A 19,239-nucleotide genomic window follows, 5' to 3' on the forward strand; every position below is an offset into this window, starting at 1 on the left:
ATAACAGAAAGAGTCCTGAGGTCAGACAGGCACCCAATGACCACACACACGCTTTTTGTGTGCATTTATTTGCTAGCTGACGTTGTAGCTAACGCCTGTAGCCTACAGTTGATAAATTAGCTTTTTGGGTTGAAGGAATTCGCACCGACACACACACAGTCAAAGTGTACGGTGCCAGCAAGCTAACGTTTTAGCTTACATTGGCTGTTTGGGGTAAATAAACAGACTATACAAACGGTCCAGCAATCAAATTTGGCAAATAACTTGAGGCAAAAATTCACTTTAGTTTCTGTCTGAACACAACTTTAATGCTGGTGACTCTTTTCTATCTGTGCATTCACTGTAACAAGACAGACTAGAAAAGATGTTGACATTATCTAAATACAGAATCTGACATGGATTAGTGATAAAATATTAGGTTTCAGTCAAATGTATTAAGACGGCTAAATCAGAAGTGCAGAGAAGTTGTTTCCATACATTACTACAATGAGCTAAATTGGGGACCAATAGAGATATGATCTAATTTGAAAATCAATTTACAAAACTGGGTCATTGTTTCACAGGCTGTGAGAAGGAATAAGGCTTTCATCACTCACACACACATTAAGTATGGTATATTTAAACTTGCATCACAATGCAAAGCACGACTGCACTCTTTATATAACCTCTCCTCTGTCTCCGATGTCCTTTCACAGAGTGTAAATATGGCAGTTCTGGCATTTTGTTTGGTCATTTCATTATGAGTTATCTTCCCCATTAGCCATTTTACTCAGCTGCAAAGTCTCCGTACGTGCCATCCAGCATTGTACTAAGACAAAAAGTCAGTACTGTGTATGCAAATATGACATTCAACGATCTAGACTTCTAGCCAGTAATCTGATGAATCAACCTTGCTATCGAGATCCTCGGGGAGCTTGAAAAAAACATAATATATGCTTATGCACTGGAGGCAGTTAGGAGTCAAACTCATCAAGTCTGTCTCTTGATACTGGTAAAAATCTTGTTGAGAGTTTGTGTCTACCAGAGCACATTGCACAGGTTGCAAAGGCACACAAAGCAGATACACTTAAAAAAAGTGCTAAAAACAAATAGGCCTTTGAGACCCTGAGCTGAACCAGTTGAGTGTGTGATAATATGCTTAGTTAGCTGGAGAGAACAGCGCACATATGGCTCGTTGATTATTGAAAAGTCTCTGGTGAACAAAGCTCTGCTGTTTCCAAGGAGTTTATTATAAAGGCAATGCAGCAGGAGGTCACACCAAACAAGACATTTAATACTATTAAATGACCCTAGTATCAGAACCTGTAGCAGCTCTACAACTGTAATACAAACGAATATCAAGTTTGGATCACTGAAAGGTTTATTCTTTAAATGATGCTAGTCTCCTTTGACCTAAACATTAACATTAACTGGATTTACAGAGATGATTTTAGAGGCCAATCCTCTTGTCTCACTGGGGAATCAATGAGCCAAACTCCCATAAAGTCATTCAGCATAGTCTTTTATCTGGTGAGTTTAAAAAAGATCTCTCATATTGTCTTTTTGGCTGAAAAGAAGACGTATTTTTCTCCGACGTGCATATGGTCAGCAAAGAAGCATGGGATGAATGTGATTGATCAGTCTATAATAAGCCAGCCTCCCAGACTGCCAATCAACTGGTCACAGCAAGCACTATCTGGCTATATCAGGGAATTAAGAATGTAAATGTCACAAGGATTTCAATGCTGCAGAAAGTGTATGTACTGTGTGTCTTAAACATACAACAGGAGATAGATCTGTTACCTCAAGAAGAGTTCAAGTTGAGAGTAGAGGAAGCGTAGCAGTGATCTGCGGGCCGTGACTTCAGCGTGACAGTCATTGACGACTTGTCCCTGGTCACTCAGATACTCCCCGTTGATACACTTGGTGCCCGTGGATAACGCCACCACCTGGGCGTGCCTCAGGTCCAGACCTGTTGAACAATTACACACAGACAAATGTTGGCCATATTGTGCTTGTCATACGTTCCATTGAGCACATCGATACCTTAATCCATGAGCTTAATGGTAACCCTCAGCATCTAATACCTAATATGTGTTCTTCTTTACCTTTCTGTCTGTGGGAGGTATTTTGTCATCTTTAAGAAGAAACTCCAAAAACACACGCACACATACAGACATTCAAAGATAGAAAACAGACTTGCATTTCTTAGATAGCTAAATTATTTTGGACATAATTGTTGCCCTTATGCTATACTGCTCTGTATAAAACATTTTCATCGCAGGGAAGTTTAGAATGACATGATGTTAAAATGAATAATAGCTATTTGATAAGTTGGCAGTAAAAAACAACTATTAACAGGAATAGATGGATGGAAAAATGAACTTTAGACTGAAGTTGGTGATGTCTATAACTTTATCGGACAAAGTGGAAGAGTTTCCACTTGTTCACATGGAAAAAAAGACAAACAACCCAGGGCGAACAGAGTAAAAAAGTCATTCTAACAGCTAAGTTTGGTTTATTTCCATAACCACAGTTTTCTGAGTAGCATGAGAGTCTCTTCAGAAATTCATATAAAACTACACCAGCCCGGATTAGCTGGATCCAAGGAGTGAGAGAGTGTAGAGACCCACCATCTATACACCGGCCTGACACCTCTTCAACGCAGCGCAAGAGCAAGGAGCATGGTCTTGTGAGATTCTCACTCATGCCTTCATACTCTCCACATCCAACCACTGGAGTGGGCTGAGTCTAAAACCAGCAAAAGAAGACATTTTACAAATGCCCGTGGGCTTAAGGACAGACTAAAAAAAAGAATTGTACTCATTGCTTATTCCCTGAGAAGCAAACTGATATTTTCTGTGTGGGTGATATTCTGGGATTCAATATAAGCATACATAATCAATGAGGTGAACCAATCATGAGGGTGTAGAAAACACAGCAGACAGCCAAACTCCCTCTTCACATCCAAGGAAACTATCAGGCCTGCTTCTTCCTTCTCACCAAGTGGATGTGGAGGCAGGTTGGTTACTCCAGGGGCTGTGCTGTGGGAAGGTTTTTTCTTTTTAACGCATGGACTCTTGGGAGTGTACACCCTAAAAGTGGCCCGAGGGACTCTGTGCACTATTAGGCATGCCACAATCTGGGCAAACGTCTGACACCTTTCTGGGGAAACACAACCTCAAGGAGTTGTCGTGCCTCTTCTTCTGCTCTTTTGGATATGTGTGACAGGCAAGATATACTGTACATGGATCCAAACCAGAATTTTACCACAGGTTTGTGTCTTTGTTTTCTCCTCTTTTGTAGAAAACTTCATGGAACCCATCATCATATGCTGGAGAAAAGTTCCCTGTGTAGCTGGGTAGCTGCTACCTACCTGGAAGTAACAAAAATACGGATCTTCCTAGCTAGTGTGTGTGCTTAACAATAAGTTTTGAGGGACTGGAGAAAATATAGCGACTTCCCACAATCATCAGCCACTAATGACAGACTGGTACAAGTGGTTCTCTAGAAGAACGATGCAGGCTGAGAAGTTTTGTGTTGGAGGAGTTAGCTTGGTTCTTGAAGGACAGTTGAGTTTAGAGAATAAGGAAGGAACTTGCTGCAGTGAGAAGAATTGGCAGTGTTGTGGTGTCAGCCAAATTTATGTAAAAGGGTCTCTACCTGACACTCAGGAGCTTGGTTGCAGCCAATTTTGACAGGGATAATATGATAAGAGCTTCTAAAGAGGTCACCCTAGCGGCTTTCTCCAATGCGAGGCATGAAACAAAGGCTACAAGAGAGATCACAGATGACAAAGTCATCCGGCCTCATGTTTGTTTTCCTTTGAGAAAAAAGACACATTTCTCAGTGAGGATTCCTTGGCCAGTGCAGGGCCATGTGAGAGCCTGACTGACTGACAGATAGACAGAGGTGGTGCAGAGAGGGGGGGGGGAGGCTGGATCAGCACGTTAACAGCATGCCATTCCTTCCTTGGCTGCCACAAATCTCTCCCATCGCCTCTGAAAGTCAGGCTTCGCTGGCTTCTGGCAGACCTGCAGGCACTGCCGGCCCGGCACATGAGCTTTTATCAGCCTCGGCCCAGATGGCACTGCGGCGGTAGAGTCCTGACACCTCCACTGATGAGGAGAGGGAAGGAGGGCAGGGGAGGAAAAAGTTGGGAGGGAGGGAAGAATGTGTGTGTGGTGTGTGTGTGTGTGTGGACAGTTGAGGAAAAAAGAGCAAAGAATAGAAAAAAGGAAAGTCTAAGGTAGGGTGGAACAGTTCAACTTCTTTAGAAACTACAGAAGAAAACAGCAAATAACCTTCAATTAAGTTAATTGTCAATTGTGCTACTTGGATCAAGAACAGCGTGACCTTTATTGACCGATGAGTGGATTTTCTCTTATCCTTGTTTTTGCCAGTAGACAATTAGATAATAGGCAAAAGATAATTTCACAGTAGTAGACATATCTGCCTTAGTTTTTCTTCACTGACACACAAGATTAATCAAATTTTCTTAACACACTGACAAACTATTTTGTTGGTATTACTTAAACCTTCAATAACTGTTTTTTTATTGCTACTTGGGGATAGCAGAATCAACACAACACTGACATATTATCATAGTTTAAGTTGATATGGCAAGATTGCTAGCAAACTGTTGCTGGTTTACACATCCAGCAGACATTAGCATTTATTTGGAGTCATATTTCTGGTCACCTGGTGTATGTAGGTCCAATATTTTCTGTCCTTTTAGATCTGTTTGTGGTTTCCACTAACTCCTGAGGGAAATATCTGGCTCTTTAGCTGCTAAATTCTCAATTATGTTCCCCAGCAAGTCGCTAACTTCATCCGTCTGTTCTGTGGTGCTGGACAGGTAGTGTACAGTGGGTTCATCAGCTGCCTACTGTTGAAAACAATGCTGATTAGGGCAGTGAGAATGAACCAGAACAGTAAAGTTGCAGGCCTGAAAACCAAAACAATGAGCTGAAACATGCTAAAAACCATAATTATCTGTGGTTTCATCAGTACAAGCAACATCTTTCATATACATGCATACAAATATTGATTATAGCTGCTTTAAAAATATTTTGTTGCTACATAAGACAGACAGACATTTTTACAAGGAGGATCTCTAATACTGTAATTCCAAGTGAAAATTACCAATGAAAGAGTTGCCAGTGTTCTTTAAATTCAGATTAATAATTATGGCTACACTCCTCCTGCCATTATTTCTTTATTTATAGTTTTTAAGACTATTTTCTTGGATCTATCCTTTTTCTAAATCAAGTATTAAAAAATGCTCCAAAGCAACAATTGAATTATGTAAGGTTTATAAAAAAACTGTAATATATAAATGCTTTTAGCACAGGCGCAAGGCAAGATAAAATAATAAAAAATGTGTTCCCTGCTCCTGTGGTGCATCTTTATTTATATCTATTCACTTACATTTTGCCAGCATCACACCTTTGTCAGGATGTAAACAAGTCATTAACAGCAATATGTGTATACTGTGTCAGCAACATCCTCTGCATGCAGCTGTGTGCTGTGATGAATCAAATGACTCAAACTGTCAGTAAATATCTATCAGTGCTTAACATAAGCTTGGATCAAACTATTAAAGCAGTTTTTCTCCATCACCTTTTATTTTGTATTCATCAGCATGACAGTAAATATCACTGTTGGAGGAATAGCATATGTCTGGGAAAAAGCAGGTTAACCTACTGTACTACTGCGCAGAAAACATACAATATGTATGACTGTACAGCTCTATAAAAATCTCTATATCATGACTTCAACTATTGGCATTCCCTGTAAGCAACGCACCCCAATTCCTTCTCAGTGATAAAGCAAGTTCAAAAAGGTAACAGACTCTCCCAATTTCATTCTCCTGCTTTTCCTTGCCGTTCCACTTTGCGATTGTTTAGATCAATTTTGCAGTGGATAATTTCTGCTGCGCTGCTTGCTACCCTGCCATGAAATTGGCACTGAGGTTGCCTTCAGTTTGCAGGAGAGAGGAGAGGAGGAGGAGAGATGAATGAAAGAGAGAGAGAGAGGTAGGGAGAGAGAGACACAGAGATGGAGAGCCCCACAGGCAGTGTGCTGTTTTTAAACCAGGAATAATCAGCTGCATCACAGAACTACAAAAAGAGAGGGTCAAAAGGAACAAGGTAGAGTAGAGTCAAAGGCCTGAGGCTCTCTTCACACACAAATATATCTGTTGATTACTGGTGATTCAAAGATGTCACACCCCAGGATAACACTACTGTCAAAAAGCATGTACATCACAGACTGAGACCTGGAACTACTCACTATGACAACTGCAATACACTGCTCAGTGCACGATACTGTCAACGGCCTTTAACAGGAAGACAAAGCACACATTGCCTCACTGTGGAAACTAAGGAGGTAAACAAACTATTCCTGAACTTGGCCACGCCTAAGCGGAGGGAAAAGTGAGGCAGGGGGTGGTAACGATCAAGCAAAGCCGTGCATTTTCTCTGTTGAGAATTAAAGGATTTGAGCGTGTATTGTCCGCCAACCAGGTCAAAAGTTTTTGCATTTTGCAGTCGTATTTAAGTGGTTGACCTATGCTACCACGGCGACAGTGTTGGTTAGGTAATGTAACCAGTATTTGCGTAGCTGTAGCCATTTGTTTTCAGTTCATGAAAGTTAACTGTAACATTTTGGTCACCTAAAAGAGTTGTTGAGTGTTTGGTTGTACTAAAAGAGAGAAGGAGTCAGATGTTCAGTTTTTTTGGTTTTAATGTTTTAATGGTTTTAAGTCTGTTTTTTACTAACGAAAATTAAATGCTCCGTGCTAACCAAGCTAACAGCTAGCCACTAACGTTAGGGTCAGCTCCACCCTCTCGTCCAAATATGGTCACTTCTGGCTCCAAAAATCCATCATGGTGACAGTCAAAATGCAAACTCAAAATGGAAGTCCACAAACTAATGGGTGTAATCACGGTGGCTGCGTCCATTATTTTTATAGAGTCTATGGTCCCAGCACATGGCAAAACAAATTCTGCCATCTGCTGGTTCCCTAGAACATATCAAACCTGTTGCAATACAATCTATTTTAACTTTTAAAGACACAGAGACCATTTTACATTCCTTCATCTCTGGATTATTGCAACAGCCTTTTTACTTGCTTGAACCAAAAATCTATTAATTGACTCCAGACTGTGCAGAACTCAGCTGCCAGGCTTTTAACCAGAACAAAGAGACGTGATCACATCACTCCTGTTTTACCGTCTTTACACTGGCTCCCAATATGTTTTAGTATTGATTTTAAGATCTTACTGATCTACTTTTATGGCTCTTCATGGCCTCTCTCCCTGCTATATCTCTGACCACTTAGAACCATATGTGCCAGTACATACTTTGAGATCCTCGGGCAAAGATCATTTGTCTGTTCCAGAGGCCCAGCTGAAAACTAAAGGGGACGGAGCGTTTGCAGTCATGACCCCGAGGCTCTGGAATGATCTGCCTCAGGAAATCAGGTCAGTTGACTCAGTGATCTCTTTTAAGTCCCTTCTTAATACTTTTATCAAAGAGCCTTTCCTGATTTTACTTGAGTTTTAATTTTCTTTGAACTGTCTTTTATCTCCTTTAAAAATGTTTTTTTCCTACACTGAATTGGGTTTTATTCACCAAATTGTTTCTTTAATCTGTTTTCCTTTAAAACCTGATTATTTTATGACAGTCTGATTAATTTTGCTGCCCTGTGAAGCACTTTGTAATTTGGATTTTGAAAAGTGCTCAATAAATAAAGATTATCATTATCATTATTATTATTGTTGTTGTACAGCAAAGCAATATATTATGACCATACGTTGGACAGACAGGAGCTCTTGGGATGCAAGTAAAGACAGAGACAAGTTTTTGGTAAACCAGTTGGTTTCTGTCTTACATCAGAATGCAAGTCAACATATTAATCAAGCAGCTCCAGCATACTGTATGTACGACCTCTGTGTTTCTGCTTAATGTTGCATTACTTCCACCCCACAACGCTGGTCCCCCACTTGCTCTGTCTGCATGTTGGCAAAATGGTCTCTCGCCACCAGGCTGCATCACACTACACTACACAGCACTGCAGCAGACTGTGAGCCAGTCGTTTGGGACGTTAGATCAGACAGCATCACCTAAATTTATATTGTGACTAAACAGACCAGGCCTCTGATTCAAGTGGCGGGTCCCTTTCTGGGAAAACAAATCAAGCAGTGCAGTGAAGGGATCTTCAATGATGCCAACCTGGGACACAGAAGGGACTCAGTAAGATAAAAATAAATCTCTTAGCTTATGTGGCATTCTACCAGCATGTTATGTTGATTTATTACATACTGTATTAAATATGTACTGTAAAAGTGCTCCCAGGGTCAGTAAACAATATTACTTTAGAAATGAATGACAAATTATCAGCAATACCTTATACACACTTGTGGAGACCCACAAAGAAAATACCCAGGAATCCCAACCTGACAATCTATAAAGCCTTCTATAGTCAAGCTATATATAATCAACCCTCATGGGAAAATTTGCCTCTTGCATTTGACCCATTCTGACCATTTAGTAACAAAAAGCAACGAGTATTGAGTTTCCATCGACATTCCTAACAGCTCACATGCATGTATGCATTTCGGACCGTGGGAAGAGACTGTTGCACCTGGAGGAAACCTGTGCAAATTCCACACAGAAAGGCTGCCGTTGATCCTGGTGGCGTTCGTCAATGCTAAATGCCGCACATTGCTCCAGAAACACACGGTCAACTGAAGCAAATATCTAAAAGATATTAGAGATAAAACCTCAAAGAAAAAAGAAATGATGTATTTCAAGTCAAACATGAGGACTGGTTGATAAGAAGACTTTACTGGCAATCATTAGGAGGAACCACTGAGATTCATTCAGAAAAATCCAGATAAATAACATGAGCATGAACTTTACAATGATCCATTATAACACAAGGCAACCACGATTGACAGACACTGCAAAGCTATTATCTGAATCCCTTAATTCTCTGTGCTTATGAAACAAAAAAAAATATCATAATAAGCCACCCATTATCTCTGAGCACCATAAAGCAGACATTAAAACATTTTCTTCTAAAGCAGAATGAGCTCCCAAGGTCAGCTTTTGGTAAATTCATATAAATTGCACAAATCCTATCTTTCATGTGCTCTTTCAACACAAGATGTTGGAACGATTACACTGAATGTCATCCAACGCGTGTTGTTTGAATCACAGAAAATCTCTAAAAATGCTCAGCGAGAGAGAGAGAGAGAGAGAGAAACGACTTGGCATGGGTAGAGAATGCACCCTGTTGAATCTTTATTAGCTTTAACAGGCAACCGCTCTAAACATATAAGGGTGTCTTTGTGAAATGCTACTGAAGCTCTCAAATCTCTCTCTCTCTGCTGCAACACACCCTGGGCACATCTCTGCTAATTTTTGCCTCTTAGCAAGCTGTTTTGTTGCCGGATGTGATTATTGAATGTAAAAATTTGTGGCACCCGGAAAACTAGATAAAGAGTAGAGAAAAATCCCTATTTGAAAACGGATATGCAGACTAAGAACCATAGCTTAACCGTCATTTGTAATCAACTTGTTTGAAACCCTTTGCTCTCATCTCTTTCTTTGAGTCCCTGTGGTATTTCTCCCCACACTCAGGCGAGTCTTGCCGTCTTTCTCAATAAAAAAAGCCTCAGAAGAAGCTTTTCTCATCCAATCTAACAAACAAGTAAAAAAAAAAAAGAAAACAAGGAGGGGGGTCTTTTTAGCATTTTTCCATGTGGATGTTCCTGATTTTTCATGTCTCTAAGCACATCTGAACACTGTTTACCATCTTCAGACACCCAATGCTATCTCAGATCGATTCAAATGACATTTTCCACACTATTTGACAATGTGTGTTGGTGGTTTTACTTTGGCGGTCGTCTCGCAACCCTCAGCCTGGTGGCGAGGCTAATCTCACTCAGGTTGGGGCTCAACTGTCTCAGTGGGACTCCAGCAAGGGCGGGGTGGGGGGTTCGCTGTCTGTCTACGGTTCAAAGACGGACCCTGATTAATATTCTCGAGGCAAAAGCAGAGGCATGAGACACAGAGAGAGGGAGACAGAGAGAAAAAAGGGGAGAGGGAGACACAGAACAGAACTCCCCAGTGTTCCTGTCAAGTTTGGTGTCTGACTGCACGGACGCTGGCCACCACACCGCCGCCGCCGCCACCTCGCTGCGAATACTTGGCAGCCCTATGTCTGGATCTTTGAAGATAACGTGTGCTATTAATAAACAAACAGAAGCAATTACTGGGAGGCAGAGGAGAGGAGAGGGATTGGATTAGGTCAGGATGAGCGCTGGTCTCACTGAAGTCTAAACTGATGAGCTGCAGCACTCCAAAGACAGCAGAGATACCAATCCCTCCTCACTGACCCCTGCACCCCCACAGCCTGCAGCCGCACAGGAAGATAACACTCGTCTGTGCATGTGTGCATGGCTATGTGTGTGTGTGTAAGCACTCCACATGTGTAGACCTGTGTGTATGGTCATTTTTGTATTATATTCCACAAAAAGTGAAAGCCCTATGTTTTTGAACATTACTACTAATGTTTGGCGTTCTATCTAATATTATAGCTTTGATTCCATTACTTGGGTTTATGTGATTATGTGGATTAGTTGTCAAAACACATGGTGAAATGTGGCAAAAGTCCGGCGAGCATTCCTATGGAAGCACAGTATTAATGTTGAAGGATGTTTTGAGTTATCATCAGGTCATTACCCTGCAGTAGGTATCAGGCTGTGCGGGCATAACTCTACTGAGCCCTCTAACAGATGATACCATTCCCTAATCCAGACCTAACATGTCTTTAAAGGATAGCTTCTGTTTTGTTTTTTTTTCAAAACTGTCTGGAACATGCGAGTAAAAAGCTGGTTCAGAAAAACAAATCTACACACGACCACTAGAATGTCTCCCTCTGCCGCAGCTTGGCAAGGAACGCTCCGGAGAAGCAAAAAGAGAGAATTTTGTGTTAAACAGACTGTAACTTTGGAAGATACTGACCTTATCTGACTCTTCCAAGGCTGAATTTTGGAGTGTACAGTTGCACAGAATGACGGCTGTGGATTTTGAATGTGTAGTCGCATTCTGGAATTGTTACAGTGACCAATGTTTCCAATGTCCAATATTTCCACATACTGGCATGTCAGTACTGTATTAAGAAAGACTTGAAAAACTCAAAGCTATCCTTTAAGCTGCCTTGTTTCTGCTTAGGCTAACCTACAGTTCATTGGCTGGCCTGACAGGCAGTTTCATCTGAATGCCATGGCTCGCTCAGTGGTCCAGCCACGATCCCTGCTTATCTAACTGCACTAGTCTTATAAATAGCTACTAATTATATCAGAAACTTCCCAAACTTTTCTCTGACCTAATGTACCTTGCAATTATCCTTGAATCCTGCTCTCACTCAAGCAAAGAGCAGATACTCAGCTTCTTAATCCGGCCTTATATCTACATGGTATCTGCTTAGGCAAAGCTACAAAGGCTTGACTAGCGTTACAAACTAATCAGCAACACACTGGGTATGAGAAACTTTTCTATGCATGAATCATGCAAGGGTCATGATTCATGCATAGAAAAGTTTCTCATACCTGTCTTACTAAAGAAGAAAGAAAATGGTTTCAATATAAAGTTCTGTGGGCACAAACAGCCACTAACATGTTAAGCTAGCTAACATTAACAGCTAACAACAACAAAGACTGGGGTCAGGTTGTGGTTATGACTTAGCTTACCTTGAACTTTGAACATTTTCACTTTATTTTAAGTAAAGTTCAAATATTCAAGGTTCAAATTTTTTGCCAATTTTTCCTTGAATAAATTTTTAAAAAACATGACAGTTATGGTACAAATTTCATGTGAGATCATTCTGGGCTTTATGTATGCGTCAGCGCACATCATATGTTATGAGAGATGTGGAGCGTGTGCACGTTTGTGGGGGCATGTGAGAATGTACTTTTGCACGTGGATGTGTCAGGGTTTGAACATATGACTCTGTTTGTGTTTTCGTGGGCACTTGTGTGTATGTGGGAGGCCTTGGTGTAATGTGCAACAAACACCACACATAAAAGATAAATAAAGCATGAAAGATAAATGTGCAGTAACAACTCATTGTTTCATGCTGTAGGAGAACAGCAGTGTGGAGCTTCCTCCTTCTTCCTCCTCGCTGCTCTTTCAGTGTGTCACTCAGTCAGGTTTCAGATTAAGTTTCAAGATGATCTAGTTAAGATTCCCACTGTGGCATCTGGAACTCCTGTCAAAGCTGCCTGAGCACGACAAGTCCAGCATGCAGTGGGGATGACTGACACTCACTACTATGTCTCATTCTCCTCAGAGACTCTGAATAGTCAATAATTCATCAGGAACGTATACTCTCCTGCACGATTGCAAGGTACAGCATGGAGTGGAAACTCTCTCTCTTTTCCCTGCCTATCTCCCCCCCTCAGTTTATCATTCCTCTTCCTATTTCTCGTCCTCTCTCTATCTCTTTACCCCCCCCCCCCCCCCCTCACTCTCTCTATATTGCACCACTTCAATAATTCAAAGTGATATATAAAAGTCAATGAAATTTGCCATACCTCGGGTCATTACGATGCCTGCCAGGGATTTGTGTCGAGCGTGCGCAGGACTGCAGCCACCCACCAGCGACCGGTACTTCTCCCTCACCAAGTGGAATATTGAATCGGCAAATTCCTGAAAAACACAATCGCTCCCTTAATTTCTACCAGACACAATCTATGGACAATGACTTCACATGTTTCATTTTGCTGTGTAATATTCCAGTTCCCTAATGTACCTGTTCAGGTAATACAGTGTGTTTTGGGGGAGATTGGCCCAAAAGCCAACTTACCTGTTCAGCTCTGAGTTCATACAGAAATCATCAAAACATTTTCTTTACATCATAATAGTGATGTTTCCAAGCATTCAGCACGTTGAGTAACAGTAGCATGACTAATAGAAAGACGGTTGTTATAATTATTATATGCTATGTAGATCTACATATTTTTACGATATTATTAAACAAATGACATTTTTATTTTAGGAACTATTTCAGGTGAGAAACCATGTATTTATCTATTGTGGAGTGATTTCTATTTGCACACAGTCCCCCTTTGTGAAACATTTTTACTAGCATGTATACAGGGAAGCAGATCCCTGGCATTCAATCAGCATAAAACTGCCAGTATCCTACTATCATTCAACACTGTGTGTTTGCTAAAGGGCCCACAGGGGACACATATAGTAGATTTAGTGTCAACATTCTCATCACTTAAAGGTTACATTGACCAAAAGGGCAAAAACTACACTATCTACATATCTTCTGTTTCTGCATATGTTATATATATCTTTTCTTATTATTATTTGACATTTTTGCCTTCATTGGACAGTTATAAGTGAAGTGGCAGGCAGGAAACAAGGGGAGAGAGATGGGTATGACATGCAACAAAGGTCCCTGGCTGGAATTGCACCACGGTTATGTGGCATGTCCAGTAAGTAGTAGTGTTATGTATATCTTTAAAGATTAAACGATGTTGTAAAGTTAATTATGAATGGCTTGATTTGCAAGTTAGTCCACTGACAGCAAAAGGTTTTGGAAGAGACTGACATTAAAAAGACAAGAAAAGAAAACAACAACAATGACAAAACAAAACAGGAAATCAAATCTCTTGTCATACTGACATCAACAACATGAGGATGGGATCTTTCATTCTTCACAATAACAATGGCACAACTGTTTTTTTCCAGTATTAATATCTGTTCAGAATGCTAAGCTAACATCAGCATGCTAACATGCTCACAAGGACAAACTGAAATTTTGACCAGATGATGGCACTAGATGAAAAGTCAAGAGTTCAGAAAAGTTATTATAATTCATCCTGAGGGGGACATGAACGCCTCAGCCAAATTTCATGGCAATCTATTCAGTATTTGTCAAGATATTGCACTCAAAACCACAAATGTCAACTTCATGGTGGTGCTAGAGGGATTCACCAATGTCTTTGAGAAAAACTGTCTAGGAACCATGAATGTCTGTATTAAGGTTTGTGCCAATCCATCCAGTAGATATATAACTGAATAAGTTAAAACTCTGACCAACTGGTGGCGCTACATAAAAGGTTAAGGTCAGCAAGATTCATCCTCTGGGGACCATGAATGTCTGTAAAAAAAAACTTATGCTAATCCATCTATAGTTGTTGAGATATTTCAGTTTGGACCAAAGAGGTGGACTGACTGACCAACATTGTCATCCATACAGCCATGGCACTAGTGTGGCTAAAAACTCCTTCATTTCGCTTCTTTTTAACCTCATCTGCCCCCAGTATCAATTATATTCACCACCCTGACACATAGTATGTGACACAAAGTGTTTAACACCCTTTTCCTGTATCATCCTTCTTTTCTTTATCATTTCATTTTAACTGTTTACTATATACAGTAACCTTGCACTAATGAACTCCCTACTGTTGCAAAGTTTCCGGTGACATTATCTGACAGTGTAGTGTCAGGGCCACATCAGAAAGTTTCCAAACTTGTGTTGCAAATCTAAAATCTTTTTCATTGTAGGTGAACATAAATACAGCTACAGTCAAATGGCTCATTAGAGTAAAAGATAGTCACATATTTTAATGCCAACAATGTAATCAAAGACATGTTGACACTTGGATAAAGTGTGAGCCAACTATATCCTTCCATTCATCTGTCCCATTTTCTCTATCCATCCCTCCAGCCAAATCAACAGTTCTCACCAGACATCCACACTGTTCAACAGATGTTGCCAAGACATGTGGATCCCATTCACACCCCTCCAAACCTTTAATGCTCTTTACTCTAGTGGTAATTAAGGGCTTAGTTTCCAAGCGGCCCTCACTGGATCACCGGGAGATGGCAACAGAGTGGCAGCAGAGTGGGGCTTTTGGACAGATTGAGCCCCCGGTAGCTAAAAGGACATCAACAGATGCCACAGTGACAGACGCATGGAGTGAGAGAGAAGGAGAGAGATTAAGGGTGAAAAAAGACAGAGAGAGGGAGAGAGCGACTGAATTAGTGAGCATATTGCACATTATAGCCCTCGTCAGGGCTGTGAAATACTCTCACAGTTGGAACTGGCTTTCAAGGTGCTCACAGCTTGCGGTGTAGTGGGTGGTGTGTGTGTCTGTGTGTATGTATGCACGTGCACATATTGTTGTTCTGACACTGGTGTCAGCCTGAAGGAGTTTTGGAGAATAGAACAGAAAGGAAGGCTGAGTTGCAGTGGGAGTCAACACAATGAATAACTTTCCAAGCTATGTAATACTTATATGACAAGTCACAACTAAAGAGAAAGTAGTTCTCTGCAACAACTGGCAAGAAGGACAAGAGAAAGAGACATGTTGTCCTTTGAACTCTTCATCTCATGCTGTTTACTTAATGGTTGAATAATCCACCCCATCTATGAGCGTGTTTGTCTATGTGGAACAAAATGAACAGACAGGTAGATTCTTAACATTATCGGTCCAGATTCAGTTATGTTACTAAGAGTTTTTCCCTTTGTAAAAAGTGACCCCTGACAAAATGATTGCTTGCATAAAAGGGAAATATTAAAGTTTAAACTCTCTATCACACTTAAGACATAATTGTTTCAACAGCAGAGAAAGTTTTGCTGTTCTACCTACTGTAGGATCCAAGTGGCGACCACTGTGGACTGAAAAATAAAGCCAACGTAGAAGTGCCAAAAACTGCAGTTCCTCAAATGGCCACTTGAGGCTGGATCCAAAAGCGAGTCAATCCCCATAGACCCCCATGTTAAAACGCCCAACTTTAGAGCAGAAATAAACATGTTTACAGCTTGGTACAAAAAACAGTTTTGGTCTCTATAGCAAATTTCCCCCTTCATGACAACTGTACAGGGGATCAATTTTTATATAACGCACCCATTTAAATTTATTAACGCTTAATGTTATGCATAATAAAGGGTATGGCTGCTTCACTGGCAAGTTGCTACCACGGCGACAGTGTTAGTTAGGTAACATAACCACGGCGTAACCCTAGATTCACAGAGTATGGGCATACTAAAAAAGTCTTGTTCAGTGTTTAGTTGTACTAAAAGACCCTCTAAGGAGTTGGATGTTCGTTTTTTTTCTGGTAAGTACATTTTGTTTCAATTGTTTTAAACCTGTTTTTTGCTAGTGAAAATCAGCATTAGCATTAGCATCATCACAGTTAATCATAGACTGTAAGTGCACTATGCTAACCAAGCTAGCGGCTAGCGTTAGGGTCAGCTCCACTCTCGTCCAGATATGGTCACTTCTGGCTCCAAAAATCCAAGATGGCAACAGTCAAAATGAGAACTCAAGGCTTCAAAATGGGAGTCCACAAACCAATGGGTGACATAACGGTGGCTATGTCCATTATTGTTCACAGTCCATGGTAGGATGCCTCTTCCTTGGAAACAAATGCTCTTCTGCACATGCAATTATACATTGTATGTTCACTGAAGCAACAACTGCAGAGTGTTGCTATTAATGTGGTATGTTGGGGCAGTTGCTACATTACGTGTACAACACTATTTCCAACATTGTGATCAAAATTGGTGGATTATCTGCCTTTAATAATATTAACTGATGAATTTCGTGCCCATAAAGTAACAAGACTCTATAGCCATGATAGTGGCTCTGTGAGGCTGTAGTTAAAATCAGCAGTGCTTTCAGCTAAATGCATGCTAGCATGCTCACAATGGCAAAGCTAAAATACTGATGGTAAACAGGTATAATGAAAAAAACCCACAGACAACTAGAGCAAAACTCAGGGGATCACCAAAATCACGAGGATACATCCTTTGGGAACCACAAATGTTTGTAGCAAAGTTTGTGTCCCTCCATATAGTAAATGTTGAGATATTTTGCTGCAATCTTGACTTACTGATGGCACCAGAGGAAAAGTGATGGTACCACCAAAGCCAATAGGATTCATCCTCTGGAAATCATAAATGTCTGTACAAAATGTCATGGCAATCAATCCTGTAGCTTTAGAGGTATTTCAGAACTGAAGTGTGGATGGACAGACTGACATTGCCATCCCTAGAGCGACATCACTAGTGTGGTTAAAAATCTAATGCAGCACAAGGAAATCTGTATTTTATAACCACTGAAGCAAAAACTGTTGTTTGGAAGGAATTCATCAATGTTAGCAACATTTGAATACAAATAGAATAAATTTAAGAAGCTGCAGTCTAAAATGAGAATGTTGATATATTACATTAAATGTAAAAAACTGTATGATTAGAAGCCATAACTGCTTAAGACCAAAGCTGTTACTGTATATGTATTTTGTTGTCAAATGGATTTCTATTTTTTGACTGTGAAGGGAAAACCTTGTACCTCCAGAGAGAAGAAAAACAGCCTTGTTTTGAGTTAATCTGATGTATTTCATCAGCTGAAATGTTGCAGAATTTTCTGATTCTGTACAGGAGTACAAGCTACAAAAATGTGGGGGAAAAAAACCCTGCCTTGTTCCTTGTACCTGAAAGTGACATCCAATTAATTCTAACAGAATCCTGCTTGGCTTGGCAGCGTCAGCTGGTGTCGGTCACAGTCTGAACCCTGAGTCAAGTCCTCCATCCCTCCTAAAGGCCTTTTCATTGATGGCATTACAGAGGTGAGAGAAGGTGGCAGCTCAGAAAGGCCTGGAGAGCAAAGGTGGAATAGACCCTGGCACACAGCCCAGCTTTTTGTCCCTCCCTCCTGATTCCTCCTCCTCCTTTCCTTTTGTTCTCTCTCCTCTCTTTCTCTCTCCTCTCTCCCCTTCTTCACCTCTTGTCAATTCATGTTTCCACTCCTTTTTTCCCATCTTTTTTTTAGATAGGTTTTTGGGCATTTTTCCCTTTATTCGACAGTTGACAGTGGAGAAGCAGACAGGAAACAAGGGGGAAAGAGAAGGGCATGACATGCGACAAAGGTCCCCGGGCGGATTTGAACCAGGAACGTTGTGGTTATGTGGTATGCGGCTACCACAGCGTTCCCTCGTCCCATCTTTTTAAGTCTGGCTCTCCAGACTGTTCTGGCCTTTCACTCGTACCACTCTTCTCCCTTTAACCACCTCGCCTCCTCATCCTCATCCTCCTCCGTTGTCAGGTCTTTCTCCCTCTTTCATGCTAGTTGTGATAGAGGGCAGTGATGTGCCAGGACTAAGAAACTAAGTGAGTCAGAGCCTATAATATCCTCATCCTGTCAGCCAGAAAGGGGAAACAACATAATCTACATCACCAGACACAAAAAGAAAATAGTCTGGGATTTATAGCTGTGGTTCTCTTTGTAACAAATAAACCTCCTCTACTTTTCTGCCTCTGTTCATATCAGCTATTATCTATATACAGAACATACATCTGTCTGTATTTCTCCCTTGTTTTCCTCCTAACATGCAACATATACACACACAGTCACACACACTTTCTTTCTTCAGTGGGGGAGTTAAGTACCACCTTCACTGTGGGCCTAATATGGCAGAAAAACGGGGCCAAGGATCTTGCTCCACAGTCAGACAGAACATCACGGCGACCTGCCACACAGTGAGAGGAGGGCTGGCGTGTGGCTGGCTGGCTGGCTTCCTCTTGGATGAGCATCAAGGTTAATGCTGCTCCAGTAGCTACATCTGGGAATTTGGTTTCAAAACCTATTTCAGGTAACTGATGTAAGCTCCACTTGGGTTATATCTCAGGTAGCTCACTCAGACCAGAAAGTGCTGTTATGGTGGTTGTGTTACTCATCCCACCTGGTGTCTTTCCTGCATTAGTTCTGACTAATTTACTGAGCAATTCCTATAGTATGGGTCTCCTCGGGGTGGAGAAAACAAGCAGCAGTAGTTGTTTAGTAACTGCTACAACTGCGCTGGATGAGATTTATTGTAGGAGTACTTCAATAAGCCTGAACCAAGAAGAGGTGATAAAGTACAGAACATTGAATCCAATGCATTAACCTGTATTTGCCAATTCTGTTGTTTGGTGTGAAGAATCTTAAGATTCAGACTAAATGAGAAACTATTTGTCACAACTGTATACAAAGTCAATGACAAGAAACAAGAGGACGAGAACTGATGCTAAGTCATTCTAAGCAGCACAAGCTAACGAAAACAAACATCCAGGTGAGCTGAAAACGTTTCAACTTAAGCAAAAATTTTTTTGCATTTATGACTCCACTTCATGAACATACAGATACGAGGTGGAAATGTATAAGATCTGGAGAGAAAAGAACTGTA

The 19,239-nt window shown here is 40.9% G+C and overlaps 1 protein-coding gene across 12 annotated transcripts in view; it reads right to left on the reverse strand.

The window, feature by feature from the left end:
* adarb2 (adenosine deaminase RNA specific B2 (inactive)) overlaps positions 1–19,239 on the reverse strand; it is a 376,810-nt gene that overhangs the window by 20,535 nt on the left and 337,036 nt on the right. For all 12 annotated transcript variants that reach the window (XM_067577592.1, XM_067577591.1, XM_067577590.1 and 9 more), the window contains 2 exons: positions 12,588–12,702; positions 1,783–1,951 (listed from right to left, as the gene is read on the reverse strand). In XM_067577592.1, the coding sequence (XP_067433693.1) occupies positions 1,783–1,951; positions 12,588–12,702 (284 nt within the window). The remainder of the gene's footprint in view (positions 1–1,782; positions 1,952–12,587; positions 12,703–19,239) is intronic.

The sequence above is a fragment of the Thunnus thynnus genome, chromosome 21, assembly GCF_963924715.1.
Source record: "Thunnus thynnus chromosome 21, fThuThy2.1, whole genome shotgun sequence".
Classification (NCBI taxonomy): Eukaryota; Metazoa; Chordata; class Actinopteri; order Scombriformes; family Scombridae; genus Thunnus; species Thunnus thynnus.